At 37.1% G+C, this 19,829-nt stretch overlaps 1 protein-coding gene across 1 annotated transcript in view; it reads right to left on the reverse strand.

Moving 5' to 3' along the window:
* LOC139726727 (unconventional myosin-Ia-like) overlaps positions 1-19,829 on the reverse strand; it is a 109,882-nt gene that overhangs the window by 29,054 nt on the left and 60,999 nt on the right. Inside the window, exons 10-18 of the mRNA XM_071637721.1 lie at positions 16,507-16,654; positions 13,467-13,675; positions 12,867-12,932; positions 11,983-12,150; positions 5,567-5,761; positions 4,722-4,892; positions 3,617-3,682; positions 2,753-2,820; positions 1,171-1,387 (exon numbers count right to left, since the gene is read on the reverse strand). Coding sequence (XP_071493822.1) covers positions 1,171-1,387; positions 2,753-2,820; positions 3,617-3,682; positions 4,722-4,892; positions 5,567-5,761; positions 11,983-12,150; positions 12,867-12,932; positions 13,467-13,675; positions 16,507-16,654 — 1,308 coding nt within the window. The remainder of the gene's footprint in view (positions 1-1,170; positions 1,388-2,752; positions 2,821-3,616; positions 3,683-4,721; positions 4,893-5,566; positions 5,762-11,982; positions 12,151-12,866; positions 12,933-13,466; positions 13,676-16,506; positions 16,655-19,829) is intronic.

Here is a 19,829-nt window from a genome sequence, read left to right on the forward strand (position 1 = left end):
GACTGTTACTGCTATTCACCTCCAAACGTAAAAAGCAATCATCTGCCATTTTCTGGGCATCTTCCGGAGCCAAATGTTATTGCTATTTACTTTCGAAAGTAAAAGCAAACACCCGACATCTGTTTAATCATCATACGGAGTTGAATATTAGTGTTATTAATTTCCGAACATCAAAGGGATCATTCGACATTTATTTTCGCATCTTCCGGAGCTGAATGTTATTGCTATTTACTTTTGAACGTAAAAGCAAACATCCGGCATTTATTTTTATCATCGTACAGAGTTGAATATTATTGTTATTCATTTCCGAACGTCAAAGCAAAGATCCGACATTTATTTTAGCATCTTCCGGAGCTGAATGTTATTGTTATTTACTTTTGAACGTAAAAGCAAACATCCGGCATTTATTTTTATCATCGTACAGAGTCGAATATTATTGTTATTCATTTCCGAACGTCAAAGCAAAGATCCGACATTTATTTTAGCATCTTCCGGAGCTGAATGTTATTGTTATTTACTTTTGAACGTAAAAGCAAACATCCGGCATTTATTTTTATCATCGTACAGAGTTGAATATTATTGTTATTCATTTCCGAACGTCAAAGCAAAGATCCGACATTTATTTTAGCATCTTCCGGAGATGAATGTTATTGCTATTTACTTCCGAAAGTAAAAGCAAACATCCGACATTTATTTAATCATCGTACGGAGTATTATTGTTATTCATTTCCAAACGTCAAAGGGATCATTCGACATTTGCTTTAGCATATTCGGGAGCTGAATGTTATGGTTATTATTTTACTTTCGAACGTAAAAGCAAACATCCGGCAAATTACTGATACTTTTCAAAAGATTTTCGCGGATCGATTTCAGCTAATTTCCTTCATGTAGCCGATGGTTGACGGGAGAGTTTGATTTTCATATCATTAATTCCGCGCTGGAGCGCTCGGGCAAATGCGGGTGTTTAGACGAGCGTGAAAGTGCGGGCGACTTCCCTCGTCTGTACGCGTCCAAACGCCCGCGTATTACCTAGTACGCCCGGACGAAAGGGCTTCCCGCATTTGCCCTAGGGGTTTTCGTGACGTTTCCCGCGGTCGGCACTGTAGTTCTGTGTTTCTAGTTTCCTATGACCCATTCCCACTGCTCGAAACCAATTGATTATGGACTCACTGTTCGTGGGTTGCGTATGAAAATCTTGTTCCTGCCGAAGGCGATCTCGTCCTCCTTGATGTGGAGGTGCTTGATGATCTCCTGCGTGCCCTCCTGGGGGTCACCCTTCCAGTTCGGCCACGTCTTGGGGCACAGCATCTTGTAGCGGACCAGGAAGAGCTCGTACGGCTGCCGGAAGGCGAAGCCTGCCCTCCTCACCCGAACGTTCTCCAACAACCTGTCGGGACGATACACCCGTCGACAGACCAACGTGAAATCATGAACATGCTACAGCCAAGCGGTAAAGATCTCTGGGCTTAAGACTGTAATGGGGAGTTCAAAACCTGGCTAATATCTCAGAATCCATTTCATTTTATGTCTTTCTTTTTTTTTTGGGGGGGGGGCATTTGAGAGATAGATAGGGAGCCTATCTATAGATATACATATGTTAAGGCATTGCTATGTAACAGCAAGAGAGGAATGATCCCAAAGACATGGTAACAATGTGAATGTCCTGACATAGCATATCTCAGAACTGGGCAACTACTGGAAGAGTATTTTCAGCAGTTTTAGCACTTACTGACAAAGATTATATTACTTATATTTATATACATCAATATACCAAAATCATATAAATTCTGTACAATTGTACTTTTTTTCCAATTCCAACATACTACACTATATATGTGACCCTGCACCTCAAAACAAACAAAAGGTCGCCAGACATGAAATTCTAGTTAAGAGCATATTCTGAAAGAGCAGACTTTAAGCTTTAAAATGATGTATAACTCAAATCAAATGGACTCTCCTAACCTATCTAAATATTGGAAAGAAAACACAAACTCAGGAAAAGTGTGAACTGAGAAAAGAGGCTCTGAAGTACAGTGTCTATTCAAGCGCTTAATCTTTACCAAACCGTGCTGGCTGTGCGATGAATGGGACAAAAAACAGGAAGTAAACCACCAGAGTAACAACAATGAAGAGATTATCAGATTAAACTGAAATTAAGCATGCCTCATTAACACATTCTGTCCATAATTAATGCCAACTTTCAAAGCGGTAGCACTATCCTTTCAAAAGTTATTAGAGTTGAAAGTGAAGAGTGTGGACAAGGTTTTTCAGAAATGAAAAAGGGATTCTAAAGACACATCTAATCACACTATTCTACCAAAAATGTTCGAGATAAACTGCTAAAAAACACACTTTCCTGCCCGTTTTATGATACCAAATTTTAGCATAATGTAAAAGAAGACCGGCTCTTTCAGAAAATATGAAAAAGTCAAGTTCGGCTAGGTTGACCCATTTCACTTATTTTCAGTCCTCACGCAAAATCAGTGCGTGCGACTTTATGTTCGTTTTGAGGTGCACGGTCACATATCTTGGGATTGTAATAATGAAATGCAAAAATATAAATTACATTAATCTAAGTAATGGCACAGTTAAGTACACTTTATTCTGGGTGTCATATTTGCTGAACAGATATATTTAGATTTTGTGATTCAGTCAACACATGCTAGAAATAAATTTCTTACACCAGGTACAGATGAAACACCTTTTAAGAATGTAGTGTATCTCCTTTACACTCAGAACGATTGACACTCACCCCAGATATCTCACTTGGTGTTGAACGATGGCATCATTGAACAGGCCCTTCTTCTTGAAGTCATTTGGCTGTGGGAGATAAGAGTAAACATATAAACAAATCAATCAAAACATATAACACTTCACAGTGTACTTCACACTGCACATGACCAAAGAAAATGAAACTATTTTCAAGTGAGCTGACAAGCCCTCAAACCTGTCGAGGCTTTCTCTGCATTGTTAAAGAAGACTGACATCAACTGGGAGAACATTTCACACAAAAACTAGAATACAGAACTAGTTTCCTTCCAATTTTGTATTTATCAATTATGCATTCATTTTTATGGTTTTCTCACTTCTTGGCAATGAAAAACAGTGATGTACATTATACCGGTAATCAAGATCCTAACTTGTATGAATATTACTACAGTCAGTAGAATCATTCATCAAGTAACTGTAGCAGCCTATTGTTCAAGTACAAGAATAACAGCTCTAATTGTTTACATTTTTCCTCCAGCTTTGAAAGATCCACAGGATACCAAATTTCAAATTAAAATCAGAAGTTTCTTTCTCTACAGCTGACCATCATTACAGGTCCCAGGTGGCTTCCTTAAAGCTTCAAATTGCTATAAATTACTACAATTTTAAGAAACCTTTTCGGCTTTCATGTAAGCAAATATTATTTGTGGAATGGCCAAGTTTCAAATAATCTTCATATAAATCTACACATCTGTGAATGTCAATTCATGCACCTGAGAATAATTCCAATGGCTTGTATTTCTTGACAATTAAAGAAAACCTTCTTCATCATGCTTGTTGAAAATCTTTGAGGACGATTGATTCATGACAGAGATCTATGCAAGTCTGATATTTCTGAAATTCTTACCTTAATGCACCTGATGTAGTTTGGATGCTTACATAGCAGATTCTTCATCAGCTCACTCACAGATGACTGAAATGAAAAAAAAAAATGGTGAATATCCAACAACAACAACAAAAATGTTTCAGTTTCATTTTGAGATCATAATCCCATGGCATCATGCTTCATCATGTAGACCACAAAAAAAGTTTTTATCTATCATAACAAAGACTTCTCATTTCCTTAATGACTACACATTTCCTTTTCCAGCTGGTGACTGTTCAATATTTTCCACCCAAACAGACTAAAAAGCAAATATACAACAGCACTCAAAAAGACTCTAAACAAATGATTTTTTATGTGTAATAGGAGTAGCTGCATTGTGATCCCCCCCCCCTTTTTTTACCGTCTTCACTCAGAGATTTTCATTCTGTATGATCTTCTAACCCATGAAAAAAAGGCCAACAAGTGACACATTCAAATTCAATACAACCTTCACAACTAATTATGCAATCCAACTGTCTAGTGCCTCATCAAATAACTATCAAAAAGCAAGTTTCCTTCCCATTACCATTTTATCAACATCATCATCTCCACCACCATCACCACCAGCAGAATCAGAATCATCATCAATGTCATCACTATCACCACCATAACTGGCAATATCATATCCATCACCATCATCACCATCAAAATTAACATCATCAGCATCAACATCATCTCTATCATCATTACCACCATCACCATCACCATCACCATTATCACTGCCATTATTATTTCCACCATCATTACCAGCCAGCATCAATACCATCACCATCATCATCAGCATCAACCTTATCATCTTTATCATCATCAATATCCTCATCATCATCATCCTCTACACCATCCATCACTACCACGCCACCATTCCACATATTTTTTCATATCAACTGTGATGTCTGCAACGGATGACAACTACACAAAGAGAGACCCCAACCCCTTCGTGCACCCCATTCCCATGCCACCAGGTGATCAAATCATCTTGAGTCACTTCCATGAGATGGTTGAGCCAAAGGAGCATTCAACTTAGTGAAGAGACCTCTTAATAGACAAAGGCCACAAGTTTTGACAGTCCAAACAAACTTTCTCTCACCTTGAACTGGCTACCGGCGGTGGGTGGCCGCTTCTTGGACATGAACTTGGGGTCTCCCTCGGGAAACAATTCGGGGAGGAGAATGTGCTTGCATTTGAACATAAGCTGTGAGAGGTCGTGGAAGAGGAGGTCGTTGTTCCTGTCAATGAACCCCTCCACATCATATGTCACCTGTGGGCAAAGAAATGCACATCACATATAAAGTATACAGTTTTAACATTGATACAATTACTGACGCTGATGCTGTAGCATCCTATCAACCTGTCGAGGATGAGTCCCGAGTATACTCGGGCATGTGAATGTGTGTTGTAGCAAAATCAAAGCGTCCTCAATCTGTCAAGTACTTTAATTGACAGATTCCTCTTTTGAATGGCATTCTTTACATTTACTATGATAAAGGATGACTTTAGGTCTCCTTGTTGAGCTTTGAAGATGTTTTAATTCAGACACAGAAATTGAAACCTGATTTTAAAACTACTTTAAATCAATCACAAATCTGCCTACGAGAGACAACTCCAAGACAATGTACCGCAAGCAAAGGGAGCAAGAATTGGATGTAGCACTTGTTGGCTACTTTTAGTTTTAATAGCCATGATTGACACAGATTAACTTTTACTTTTCAGCTGAATAGAGACATCAATTGGACAGAATGATCATCTGCGACATTGGCTAAGCATGAAGTCATCTTCTTCAGCAATGTCGTAAGATGTTGACGGGGAAAAAAATCAGTCTGCATGGAGACAATGAATCACATGCTATGAAATGCTCCCTTTGGTTTAAAAAAACAGGAAATGATGACACATACACAATGACTCTCGAGTCGCGAATTTGAAAAGTTCACTCACGGCGCCAGCGTAGTGCTGTAACCTGAAGCTGTTGTGGTCGATACTCTTGTCCGACTTGAGCTTGCCGCGGCTCTCATAGTGCGGGTGGTCGACGATGTACTTGACCGTGTTCATCTTGTTGAGGAAGGTCTCATCGGAGACGGTGCCCGGCCTGAGGCACTCTTCGTCCAGCATGGCCAGAATTCCTGCATTGCTCTGGGAGGGACATAAAAAGAAGTAAGAAAAAAAGATAAAAGAACAACATCAAAGTCATGCCATCTTTCCTCTTGCAGTGCCTCCTTTCTGGACATGGAGGCTTCCCTCGCTTGGCACTAAGAAGTGAAGTATGCTACATCATAAACAGCAGAGATGAGGGGATGAAGATTGCTGTTTAGATTAATCTATTAAAAAAAAATAACATACATTTCTTGACAACCATTCTTTTTTTTTTCTGAGTTGCTCCATTCATTACATTGAGGAGAAGAGCACAAGGATAACATTTGTGTGATTTTGCTATTGAGATACTTGAGTGTGTTTGGGTTGAAAACATTGACTTTCGATGTTTATCACGAAAATGGGAGTGAATTCACCTTGGGGGCTTGATATGAGTGATGGGATGGGCAAAAAATGTCCATGACAGAAGGCAGTGGAGGTCATTTATAAGCATACAGCAGCAATGACCTCACAATCATGAGTGAGATGCTCTTGAAGAATGGGAGGGGGAGGTTTATCATGAACTTTCACTCCTCCTACACATACATTGTGGGAGGTTAATTGAGTCATCTGTATTTAAAGTTAACTTAGCATCCTACAATAGAAATCAGATATCAGCTCCCTGGCAGATTCTATGAGAATATCGCTGATGTTCTTATAAAATTTTCTCTTTCCCTTTCTGTCTCGTTCTTTCTTTCTTTCTTTCTTTCTTTCTTTCTTTCTTTTTTTTTTCTCTTTCTCTCTCTCAGTTCCATTGTTATGAGATCTTACTTGTTGCCTGACAGAAGACTTTTAAAGGGATGGTATAGTTTTGGTTGAGATGTGGCTTCAGGTTTCCAACTTTTTTTGTAAGATAATGATAAACTTCTTATGAATTATGAAAAAGCATATAATTCTAGGAGGACTACAAAGTTAATTTGAGGGAAATTGGTTTAGAAATGGCTGAGATATCCAAAACAAAGAGGTCCTAATAAAAGGTGAGACCCACCTTTTATAAGGATCACTTTGTTTTACTTTGTTTATGGATATCACCGCCATTTCAATACTTCATCAAATAAACTTTGAAATCCTCTTGAAATTGTATGCTCTTTAATATTTCATAAGTGGTTTCTAATTATTTTGCAAAGACTTAAAATCTGAATTTCCCCATCTCAACCAAAACCATACCATCCCTTTAAAGTTTGTGTGTCCCTATTGCAACCCTGAAAATCAGATTCCCTTCATAACCTGGTATATTGTCAAGGTAGGTAAGTTAGATCTTTCCTCAGAACAATTAAACTGGAAACTTCAATATGATAGAGGGGGAAACGATATCATAGATTTGCAGTGAACTTACTCCAGCCCTGAAAATATTCTGAGCATTCCTCCAAAAATAGAAAAGGGGAGTGTACTCCCAAATGACACGGGGTTTGTTTTTAATCTAAAAAAAAAAAATGTCTTATGTGTATTACCGTAAATTTCATACACAATGTTGGGAGACATTATTCTTGGACCATGCAAAATTGTGTGATATTTACAAAAGGGATACATGACCTTTAACATACCTGTAAACTGCAAAACGTTTTTGTCCTATGATCATAAAAATACATTCATCATCTACTTCCTTCTGCATTTTCCAAATAGATCAAGTAGATTCCTCTTGCCAAAAATATAGAGCTGGTTGCCAAATCATATAATATTTTGTCCACACAACAGGAAAATGTCTCTCCTAACCCCCCCCCCCCCCATCCCAAGAACATAAATGTAGTGTTTACTATATAAACATGTGAGCCATATAGATCCGTAGCAACACAATTTTCTTTTAAATGTTACAAGTTAATCAATATTAAAAATGAGATTAGAAGAAACAATTTCATCCACGTTGCAATCAACCTGTTGAAGACTTAGTCCAGAGTAAACCTGGGCAGGCATGAATGGGAAATGCGTGTTATAGCAAAATCAGCTCGTCCTCAATGAGTTAAAGCACTTCAGCAGAGCACTGTCTGCGGCGACAGCAGGTTCTCCTGCTACTGTTTATCTTCAGTTCAATGTGCAATAGGGAAGGAAAACAAAGAGAGCGCCCAAATGGATTGCCAATAACGTGAACTTTGACACCGCTATTACTATTATCATTACTTATTGATATCACTCGACAGTCATCAGCCAAATTGACAGGCACTATTTTAGAAATATTTGATGATGCATACTTGATCATGAATGAGCATCGTTATATCAGATTGTAAATTGGCTCACTTTGGAATGGAAAAGAAACCAGATTCAGACAGAGCATAAACAAACAGGGAACTGATGTATTCTATTGCAATGTTTTGTTGTTTTGAATTAAGCGACTTGCAGTACGCAGAATGTCAAACCACCTTAAGGGAAGCATATGAGAAGACACTGTCGGATGAGGAATTGTTAAAGGGAAACACACTTCGTGTTCAAGTTCATCTTATCTAAGTCAAACCAATGTAACAGTAAATTGAAATTTCACTCGGACCCAAAATAAGACAAGAGAGCCTCAAACAAGAAAACATGCGAAAATTTCATGTGTCAGAAACTCTATTTTTTGTCCAATTGTAATGAAACATTTGCCGTAGTGTGTTTGATTTCATATCTGTCTAAAGCAGGAGGAACACAGTGGGGAGTTCCAATTTCACTGTCAGTGGGACGTTGCGTGAGGTGTTTTGATACTCTACAGATAACTGACATGGCATTTCATTTGGACAAATGTAATTAGCCTCTTAATTAATCTGATTAAGGGTGTGGATTGCCACAGATGACCTGGCAGATGGATCAAATGCAATTAATATAATTATGTGATGCAATTACCTTTGCACGGAAAGAGATCTAGGTCATGAAACACAGGATACTTGGGTATTTAATGGGACATGATGGTCAGTGACTTTGTTATTTCATTTTCACACTGCTAAAAATGCCTTGGCTACAAAACTTATGATTTCAAACTACTGATGGTAACAAAACTAAAATCTAACAAATATATTGATTATTGTGTTAGCGCCTTAACCCCTTGAGGACCAGTCCCAAGCATACTCGGGCAGGTGTCTATGGGAAATGCGTGTTATAGCAAAATCTGTCCGTCTTCCAACAGGTTAAAAATAACAACACTGATAAAAAAAATACGAGACTGTTAAAACTGAATACACATGGAACACTACATACACTGTATTCCAGCAACACTAGAGGAATGCAGTACATCCCACATTGTATACACACACATTTCATTTGGACAAACACTGAAAATATAGTGACTGAGCACTACAAACTGACAAAAAAAAACTACTTACAAGAATCCTGTACAATAAATCAAGATAGCCTTTGTGTAGTGACAACCACTTTTTACAAAGGTAAAAAGTAGGTACTTGTTATTTCCTCATTTTAAAACCAGGCAAGTCAATAATTGTATGTCTAGATCATGCCATGCACAGCTCAATGTACATATATCAATTCTATAATTATAGTTTGTATGAACACTGCTAAGTGTATATCAAATACATGAAGAATAGGCACTTGAATGGCAGAGTGAAGAGTGATGGATGAACTCTTTAAACATTATGACTTGAAACAAAACTATATTGCTGTTTATTAGCGTAGAGTACATGTGAACAGAGTAAACTGCACTTCAGTGTGTAAGAGGCCATTGTGGGGGAAAAGGCATACTGTAAGCCATAAGACTATGGTTTGATGAGCTAGTGACTACGCGTACATACCACTCAATAGATGAATATTGAACTATCTTCCCACCCCCAGTCATCCCATCTATCTCTTCTCTCTATCTATCCATCTCTCTATCTTCCTTCTTCTTTCTCTTAATCTTTCTTTTGTTTGCTCTATCAATTTCTTGCTCTCTATCATTCTCTATCTCTCTCAAACTTTTTCTCACATCAAAAATTATGTAACTGTTCCACCCCCCCCCCCCCTAGAGTTGTGAGTTGGCAGATTATAGGAAAACGACAGACTAGTCACAAATCTGACACTCCTAACAGATTAACATCCAATTCTTGACTGGTTTGTGACATCACTTATAGATGTATCAAACAACTACTACACACCATATTTACAAACACAATTACTGTACACATATCAAAGAAACAGATCAACATTTTACATGAGACCCACAAACACTAAAATCATTCCCCTTGTGAATGTGTAAACCCCCCAAATTTATGGACATGAATGACTTGAAAATGTGAATAAAAAAATCCAGGACAAAATCCTATTCCTATCAATAGTCAAATCAATGCACAAAATGTACTGTGGCAGCTAATGCATTAAATTAGACACCAAATCAATTGTTATGTTAAAGACTAGCGTAACAATGACATTGATGAGAACATAACTTTACCAAGACTTGGCTTCTCTACTTACTCACCTCATCAAAACATTCCTTTTAGATTGATACAATCAAGTCAAAATCAATGTCATAGAGGGAGAGCAAGCAAAAAAAAAAATAAATGAATAAATGAAAAACAAAAACAAAATAACAATAATAATAATAATAATAATAATAATAATAATAATGACGATGATGATGATAATTATAACAATAATAATAACAATAATAACGACAATAATAATGATGATGATAATAATAATAATAATAATAATAATAATAATAATAATAATAATAATAATAATGATAATAATAATAATAATAATAATGATAATAATAATAATAACAATTATAATAATAATAACAATAATAATAATAAATCAGTGCAACAATAGATGAGTGTGAAAAAAAATGATGAAATAAAACAAAACCTCTAATGACAAAGGAACATTTGGCAATGAAAAGCAAACCGAGAAATGTCTCACTGAAATGCTTGCAATTTTCACCCTATCCAGGACAACTCTGACCACATTAGGACCAATGGTGTTACAAAAGGACATTCATAACCTACTTTATGATTTCATTTTCCACTGGTTATGAAAAGGAATGCCACATGGATGGATTTGAATTCCTTTTAGAGAAAGAATTGTCCAGGGGGGAAAAAATGATTTTATGCAGATGAGATGATGATTAGAAATTCAACTTTGACGTGGTTTAAATATGGTTCAAGTTCTCTCTAAAAATCTTTCAAATTCTAATGAATGTTATCGGAAGTGGATGTTGCCATGGTTTCCATAAAAGTTGTAAGAGATAAACTGTAGCTGCAGACACCAGATACTCAAGGTTCCCAGTTCTGTCAGAGCCAGATTAGTAAGAGGAAGAGTGGCATTAGAAAGATTATGACAGGGCGGAGAAAAATTCATGTTTTTGTGCGCCAAGTAATGTTGGCTCCCGTCAAAACATCATCAGCTGACACAGACAATGTTTTTGAGATATTTCTGTGGCTCATCCTTTCCAAACAGCAAATTGCAGCACATCTAGGTATACTCCTGCCATACGAAAGTTGAAGTTAAGATGCTCATCTGTGTATTTAGCTTTGAGGGAGCATTCCTTGTTCTACAAACAAGGCGTTGTGGAAGGGCTTTCACAAAAAGAAAAAAAAAGTCTTCATAGAAGCCAAATGTAATATTTTTCATGGGACACATTCCAAACTTGCTTAAGTTTCCAAATATTGCAAAGTTTCATATACAGTCTGCTGTTCATCTGTGGGTTGCATTCTACACTTTGTATAACTTCTTTAGTGTTCTTAAGATTATACAACTTATGAGTTGACTTGAGAGAAAAATAAAGAGCTTCTCGTCTTCATCATGTTCTCAGATCATCTATTAACAATTCTTGTAAAGCATGTCCTATGCTTCTTTTATCATATTAAATTCGAAGCACTACCACAGGAATAGTACAATTTACAAGAAGCTGATCGCTGTATTTTCTCAATATCTAACCACAACAGATGAGCAGTATGGTACCCAAGTGAGACACAGGTGAGCATACCCTCTCCATCTTTCTCTATCTATATCTACCTACCTTCCTATCTATCTATCTATCTATCTATCTATCTATGTATCTATCTGTCTTTCTATCTATCATGCATCTATCTATCTATCTATCTATCTATCTATCTATCTATCTATCTATCTATCTATCTATCTCGATCATACCTTCTCCATCAGGTCACAAATGGTCATATTGTCAAAGAAGTCAATGTGGGTCCACTCGATTCCCTCGTGGATATACTCTATCTGTCTATCTATCTACCAGTATCAATCTATCTATCAGTCAATCAATCAATCCATTTATCTATTATGCATCTATCTCTCTATACACATCATACCTTCTCCACCAAGTCACAGATGGTCATGTTGTCAAAGAAGTCGATGTGGGTCCACTCGATACCCTCGTGGATATATTCCTCCTGTTCCTCCTTCAGGGTCAACTCGATGAAGATCTGTTGCAGCTTCTCATTGCAGTAGTTGATGATAAACTGCTCAAAGTAGTTTTTCTGCAGGCAATAAATACAACCATTGAATATATTAAGCACAGGTAATAGTAGTAATGGCAGAAACTCTTTTGGAAATGTGAAAACTACAGAGGCATCCACCAATCGTGAATACATCATAAAAATTATATATTACAAACCATGAAAACAATTATATATGAGTATAACCCCTATGGAATTTGATGACTGGCTTGTCTATAAGGTCTATATTGATATCAACTGAAATTGAAGAACTTTCATACTTATTGTGTGCCCAAAAAAGTACAAAAGAGTCAAGACAGGATTTTCAATACCAAGCAAAATTTGGTGCATTGATATTGACATCCACAGACTTCAGGTTGGTAACATCAAACTTGACCTCCTGAAGTAGATCTTTGTCACATATTTCAATACCAAACTGCTCTTCTTAATGACTATCTTTTTGATGGGGCAATATTTAACAATGCTAATAAATGAGTAAGGTCATTTCAGATGAGCAGAGTCTTGGCTATATCTTTAGATAGTATCTCACAGCTGTCTTGATCTGGCCTCGTCAGAACATGAATGGACAATCACTCAGAACGACATGATTTTTTTTTGCTTCACAGCATACAGTTGTGGGGTGACACACAACAGAAAATACTGCTTTAGGCTGTAAAAATCCATAGCTTTGTTCTTATTAATTACAAGGTCAGACAGAGCCACTATAAAAGCTTTTTAAAGTATCTGACGTGAATCACCTTGAAGATCTCAAAGCCGTAGATATCCAGAACGCCCATCACTTTCTTGGCAGCTCCTTTTCGCACCTGAGAAGAGAATATAGAAGAAAGGAGGTGAAATTCAAAATAACCGATTCGGCATCATTCTTAACTCACAAAGTTTTTGAGAATGACAAGGAAGACAATAATGCAATCTTTCTGGAAAAGAGACTGATATCAAAAATAGTGACTGAGCATACACAATTTCATTTTACAGAAGTATGCATAAATGCTCTATAGGAAGCTAGCTTGCATTGAAGGAAAAGAAAGACCAGTCATTGTTACAAGAAAATATTTGACAATAATTACAATGTTTCAATGCTTTGAAAGGTTTTCCAAACCAGAAGTCACAATATAACAGATTAAAATTGCTAGGATCTGATATATTTCTGACAAAACTCTTCATACTAGTGTGAGTGGGTAAGAGAAATAGTACATCTCAAATTAATGCTCACAGTGAATTAGCTGGATGCATAATTTTGTGGTTAATCATAATGATGCAACTATGTTACCACATGATGACAATTATGAATATTAGAAACGCATGAGAGTTCAAATGTTACAATGATGACAGTAACCTACCCTGATGCTCTCATTGATGGTTCTGACAATCCACGAGAAGAGCCTGTCGTAGATGGCTTTGCACAGTGCATCCCTGGCGTAGAAGGCTTGCGAGGCGCTCAGCGATGTGGTGACCTTGTCCCCTTTGCCCCCGTACATGGTGCGCTTGGTGAGCGCCCCCATCACGCTGTGTCTCTCGCACTGGAAGAGGTCGCAGACACTGTCCATTTCTACAAAGATGGAGGATTTAGGGGAAAACGTAAGCACAGATATATAAACATAACTTCAGACAAATTGTGTTGCTATGCACTTAGCTATAAGCCTAAACATGCAGCTGCTATGTTGGCATAAAGTTAACCCTTTGTGAGCCAGGGACTTTGAACAGTGTGTACCACGCCATGGAGATTTCTGTGAGAATCACCACCCTAGCACACAAAGGGTTAGTTACCTATCCCATCCCCCCAGGGAAAAAAAAAAAACCAATACAAACCACAACAAAGGCAATTTTGTCATTTTGTCAGTGGGAAAACCCTGCAGGGTGTAACACTGCAAAGTCTCACGGAAAAGCTTTTGTGATGCAATAAGGTGACTATCATAACATAATCTCTTTTCAATGACAGTTAGCTTTCGGAACATCTGCTTCAATTAGCAAACAGAGGACACAGGTAGAATGCCGATAAGTAGAGCAAAGCACAGAGTTTGTAATAATTCCTGAAATTGAGTCTCATCCATGATTATCTATGACTCATGAGTAACATACATCGCAACTCACATCATCTGTTTAGTTTAAACAGATAAAAACACAACTCCTTGCACTACAGTAGCACAGGTCAGATAAGAATCGCAGCACTCTAACAAAAGTTAAAGAAAAGGTCAAGATCAAAATTGAGTTCTCATTTCTGAAAAATTGAGGCATTCTTTAAAATAAGATTTTGATAAACAGAGTCAAGAACCATGTACTACAGACTGAAAATGCTTGTCTTTTCTTGTGTCTCTACAAGTATGATAATGCTTCACGCAGCACAATTGTGTCTAAAGTGTAGTGTACCGAGCAACCCTGGAGTGTACAGTTTGACCCTATTTTCCTTCAGATAATACCGTAAGCCTCTGAAAAAAATATTTCCCCATTCCTGCCTGTTTTCCAATGCCTGTTAGTTCTTTACAGATGGAAATTGTGGAATGCTGGATGAGTCCAAAAGAATTAGTCAGGCGTAACCCCCCCCCCCCCCCCCCCGAAAAAAAAAAAATGCTTGCATTCAGTAGATATGCTGTGTCAATAGACAGATCCAAGTGCTGTGGATAGCTCCAAGGGGCTACAGGTCAGAGTGTAACCATGGTCAGCAGAGGAGTAGAACGGTTTGAAGTGCTCCAAGTAACCATCACTGAGCTCATGATTATTAGGCATACTTTGGCCATTTTACAGAGAGGATCCCAAATGCACTACAAATATTTGATTTCCCAACAAACAAACAAAAAAAGGGGGGGTGAAGATACTAACAGATTGTTGGACTTTGATAAAATTGACGACAGCAACGTTGGAATGTAAATTATGATCCAAATAAGTTTTCTTCTACAATTACAGCATTACTGGTATTGGTAATGTATGTACAAATATCTATATATCTGTCAGTGTGTCATGTCTGTTTGACATGTTTGTTTGTTTGTTTGTTTGTTTTGATAGTGTGCAACTATCTTGCATTAGTGGCCTAGAAAAAATTAACAAAAAGCTCAAGTGGTAACTGCTCAGTTAGAGCATCCTTGTCCATAAATGATTTTTTTTCCTTTATAAGTCAAGACTTTTAGATTGCTAAAAGTGCATGCTCGTGGCTGAAAAAAAAAGTGCTTCTAACTTTTCCTTGATCATCAAAATGCATTGGCAGACAAATTTTAATGAGAGGCTGTCAGTGAGATTAACACGGTAATAAGCTGAGGCACGATGGGACCTAATTAAGTTGATTTTTGGCAAATTGCTTAACTCAATTAAATTTTCATGCTTATTGATAAAAAGGGTATGAAGATCTACAAATGCAGCCAGCTGCATAAAAACAAATTTGATAAAATCGGACAATTTCACACATAATTGACATTTCGTGGATGAGCACCTATCAAGGCAAATATGAAAAACTATCAAAAAAAGAAAAGAAAAGAGAAAAACAAAGCAAAAGTGGTGTCTACACGCACACATCATGAATGTCACTGGCTGGGAGCCAGAAAGACCTAATCCTCCTTTCTGAGGTCATTCATTTATGTCCTTCTTGTTCTAAATCAGTAATCAGGTTACAAATGTATCTCACAACACCAAGACAACCTGTTAGTTTGTAGCAGCTTCCATCTCATGTAGTCTGTGCATTCAAATTCCTCTGAAAGTATGCTGTTGCAATTATATCTCAGTTACAGAGTTGGTTTAACAGAAAAAAATGAACATAGCAGTCTGTATCTTCGGTAATATGTTAAAACAATACAATTGCGTAATATCAGGCATATAAACCACCCCCTACAAAATCAGTGAATCTGCATAGACTTGCATATGTTCCACCTGGTCTCCCTAACTATTGTGTTAATCAAATCAAATCAAATACTTACAGGATAATATTTTGTACATTCTCCAGAATGGTACACATAGATCCACGAGACATTTTTCTGTTGTATATAATCATGATCATAAATCCATCAAACGTACTGTCTACAGCACTGAAGGATGTGAATTTGTAAAATGGATGGGTACATGTATTGATCAGCAAGGCAACAATCTAATATATATCTGCTAAACACAAGAAGAAATTTCCTCATGCCTTGAGGGGTTTGACAGTCATTAAGCAAAACAAAATGAAAAACATTCAAGAATACTGTCAACTCTGCATTTAAAGTCGATCTTGACAGTACTGAGGAAAACACATAGACTTTGGCCGCATTCAACTTCTGCATACACAGAGGAATGACACACAAAAGGCAACAAACATAAATTGGGACCTTCATAATTTCACTGATTAGTCGACTTATGTGCTGTCGACCTATGCAGGGTTGAATGGACACATAAAAGAAAACAACATAAGGAGCCCACCTTCTTGGTTCATGATCTTGACTCCTTCTGTACCATTGTGAGTTGTATACTTCTTGAATTTGATGTTACCCAGCTTCAAGACGCTGGCTAGCAGCTTGTAGACAGCCAGAATCTCCTCGTCTGCAAAGCCAATAATCTGCAAGGCTTTCTGTGGTTGGATAAAGCATAAAAATATTTCCACAATGTTGTCTTTAAAAGAGGAAGACATGACATGATTAGCTTACTGCTCTAAGCAGTGTTCCTATCATTACAATCACTTTACTAAAACAGAAGAGGCTTCGTACACACTTTCATCTCCATAACAATGTATTTGGGTTGAAGTAAAACAAAACAAAACAAGCAAACAAAACAAAACCAAAGAATGATGTTTAAGTACAAACAGAAAACAACTAAATTTTTCTGTAACGTGTGAAAATTTGTTCAAGACTTCAATCACTTTAAAAGAGAAAAGAAAATAATTGATGGAATTTAATGTTAATAAACACCATGACTATACTCTGCCTACCATATAATTATTTACTTTCATAAGTTAAAAGCACAAATTTTGAGACAAAGTTAAATTTTGCACATGGTTAAAACATAGCTTCAAATATGATGAACACTGTTACTATCTTCTCTCTTCTCGCAACTTCTCTCTTCTCACATACATGTATCCCCTTCTATGTCCTCTCCTATTTATCTCTCTCCAGTTATATCACCATTATATTATTCACCTAGGCTTGACTTTATACAAACAAGAGAATCACAAAGATGCCATATAGCCCTGGGGCCTTTATCCGAGCCACACAAACTGCTTACTGATGAGTCTCCTCCACCTGTACCTTACAATACAATACTATACTGTATAATATAAGAGTAAATTTTCACGCATTACGTGTGACAAGAAACTGGTGCAAAAATAGAGCATGCATATTCTTTTTTTTTTTTTTTGGCTTGTTGTATGTAACACTATTTTACGTTTTGATACCATGGAATTAAAAACACAAGCTATTAACCTTACCCAGCGGAGCAGAAACTACTCACTCAAAAATTTCTGCGTAAACAACACGGTATATGTTTATGTTTACACGTAATTACATTCATTCCCTGAAGTTCTTGTATCACATTTGAAGAGAAAATAATTAGTGATTTGTCATATGATTCATTTGTACAAGTGGAGAAATAAAACAAACTGAAACTGAAAGAGAAACACATGATAACATTGTTGGATCTCCATTTTGCCTTTAGAATCATACAGAAAATATCTCCACCTCAGCTATTCAAATACATCAGGAAATATGAACCAAATATGCTTTTTAATTGCATAATTCATTGCATTACATCCTTGTTTCTACTAAAAAATCACATCCACAGTCGTACCATCTATAGTATCAAACTGGGCATAGAGGTAAAATGATATTGTACTGCAGTTTGCAAAAGCATCTTTTTATACATATTATTACAAATGGGTCATTAACGTCAGTCGAGAGCCCACTTATGATCTGACGATTGTGGATAACGGCTTCCATCCAAACAAAGACACCCAAGCAAAGCACATATTTCGTATCATTTTTTTCACAATCTTTGTATAAAGGGAAAGAAACGTGTACTTATCATATCTACTCGGCCTATGAGTGGGATGCTATGTTTACAAATGAATAGTGACCTGAGAGAACAAACTTTATACTTGTTGATGATTTAGAATTGAAAAAAAAAAGAGAAAAAGAAAATGAATGGTGGAATTCCTGCATGTCTGCGGGTGCCTCATGTCTGAACAGTTGAATGCTTCCTTGGTTGTTTCTGAAATATTGCCTTTTCCCATGGGGGCCACTGACCAAAACAAATTACGATCCTAACCTTTAAATACAGTAAAAAAAGCACCCAAGTGTAGACACTGTGTGTAGGCATGCTCAAATATTTTGTACGGATGATGTTAAAATCCAAGAAAATATACGCATGACTGTGATGTTGCCTTCTTTTAAGGTGTGATTTGATTTTGATTTGATATGATTTATTGGTTTCAGCATCATCACCACACAAACATTGGAATGCAGATGTCTGCGTGATTGTAGGGAATGTAATATAGCGTCATGAATAAGTGATATACATAACCATGCACAACACCTCCACCCTGAGTAAGAGACTGTAATGGTCCTATTGCAGCTGGCTCTTTATACAGACAGAATTACTTTACACATCCACAGTACAAGGGAGTGACTTTTCGAGAAAAGAAAATAAGGTATCAAAGAAGTAGGTGTACTGCTTTCATTCATTAAATGAGGAGTAGGATTAGGGAAAGAAATCTAACCCTTTTGGTGCCAGGGTCTCAGGAAAGTGTGTACAATGCCACAGAGTTTTTCTGTGCCAATCAGCACTCAAAGTACGCAAAGGGTTAACGCACTTGAATCCTCATTCTGTGCTACCTGTTGACGACTCTGATGCCAGGACACGGACGAGTGCACACTCCGCAGAACTCAAGGTACGCAAAAGGTTATTTACTATCTATTGTGCACTTTATGAACAACGACTTTACGGGGTATGCATGCCTTGAGGGGGAGACCCTGTCAAACATATTCACTGTCATGAATGAATGGAATGGCATTTAATTGTATTGTGCATCTTTCTTGGCAACAACAACTCAAGTTTGCAGCCTTGTCAAAAAAGAAAAAGAAAAAACAACTAAAAAAAAAAAAAGAAAACCCAAAGTCTAACAAATATTTTGTACATAGTGGATGCCTGAATATCTATGGTTAGCCAATCACATTTGTTCTTTGAAAAACTGGCTGCAGACAAAACTTATATACTGCTGGCAAACTGAGCTGACTCTCATTTTGTTTGACTGACTTCGTGCCCTTGCCCTTGTTTCATACCCTTGTTTTATACTATTCCCCCGTCTCTCTATCCCTTTCTTTTTTCTCCTTCTCCATCTCCTCCTTCCAACATATCCTCACTATCAAATCTTCTCACTCATTCTCTCGTTCTATCTGTCTCCTTCTCCCCTCCCCCTCTCTTCTCTCACCATATATATCTCTCTCTGTATATATATATATCTTTCTCTCTTTTTCATTTTCTTTCTCTTTTCATTCAGCCAACGTCCAGAGTGGCTATTGTCAGCAGCAAAAGCAAAGAGTCAACACTTGGTATTCCTTGATTCAATTCAATGATTCTGGGTTAATGGTGCCAATATGGGGCAATGACATCAGAAATGAATGAATCACGAAATTATATCGGACCAGATAGTTATTTTGATTGTTCTGAAGGGGAAAATGGGAAGATGGTGACGATGAAATCCCTTGTTGTCATTACCTGCCTTGTATAGATAGTGACCTGTGAGGGGATGTTGC

Source organism: Diadema antillarum, unplaced genomic scaffold, assembly GCF_040938485.1.
Source record: "Diadema antillarum isolate AM-2024a unplaced genomic scaffold, OU_Dant_1.0 seq00000097_RagTag, whole genome shotgun sequence".
Taxonomy (NCBI): domain Eukaryota; kingdom Metazoa; phylum Echinodermata; class Echinoidea; order Diadematoida; family Diadematidae; genus Diadema; species Diadema antillarum.